General features: G+C 69.5%; 1 protein-coding gene across 1 annotated transcript in view; it reads left to right on the forward strand.

Moving 5' to 3' along the window:
* COL16A1 (collagen type XVI alpha 1 chain) overlaps nucleotides 1-357 on the forward strand; it is a 47,555-nt gene that overhangs the window by 38,489 nt on the left and 8,709 nt on the right. Inside the window, exons 28-30 of the mRNA XM_017736110.1 lie at nucleotides 3-44; nucleotides 124-159; nucleotides 313-348. Coding sequence (XP_017591599.1) covers nucleotides 3-44; nucleotides 124-159; nucleotides 313-348 — 114 coding nt within the window. The remainder of the gene's footprint in view (nucleotides 1-2; nucleotides 45-123; nucleotides 160-312; nucleotides 349-357) is intronic.

Raw genomic sequence — 357 nt, forward strand, 5'->3', positions numbered from 1 at the left:
AGGGGGAGCCGGGCCCGCGGGGGATCGGCCAGCCGGGACCACAGGTGGGTTTTGGGGTGCCGGTGTTGTCACCGTGCCGTGCTGGGTGGCTTTGGTGGCTTTCACACAATCTGCTTTTCCCAGGGAGACCCCGGGAGCACCGGACCCCCCGGACCCCCCGTGAGTAGGGTTTGGGGGTGGAGTTTTGGGGTGCCCAGCCCTGGGTGATGGGGAAACCCCCAATTCCTGCCAGCCCCCTGTGTGGGTTGTGGCAGCTCTGGGGACACTGCTGTCCCCTCACTGGGAGGAACCGACACCCTGTCCTGCCCCCAGGGCCCCCCCGGACCGCAGGGACGCCCGGGGATGGCGGCAGGGGAA

This window comes from Corvus brachyrhynchos, unplaced genomic scaffold (genome assembly GCF_000691975.1).
Source record: "Corvus brachyrhynchos isolate BGI_N302 unplaced genomic scaffold, ASM69197v1 scaffold65, whole genome shotgun sequence".
In the NCBI taxonomy this organism is placed as follows: domain Eukaryota; kingdom Metazoa; phylum Chordata; class Aves; order Passeriformes; family Corvidae; genus Corvus; species Corvus brachyrhynchos.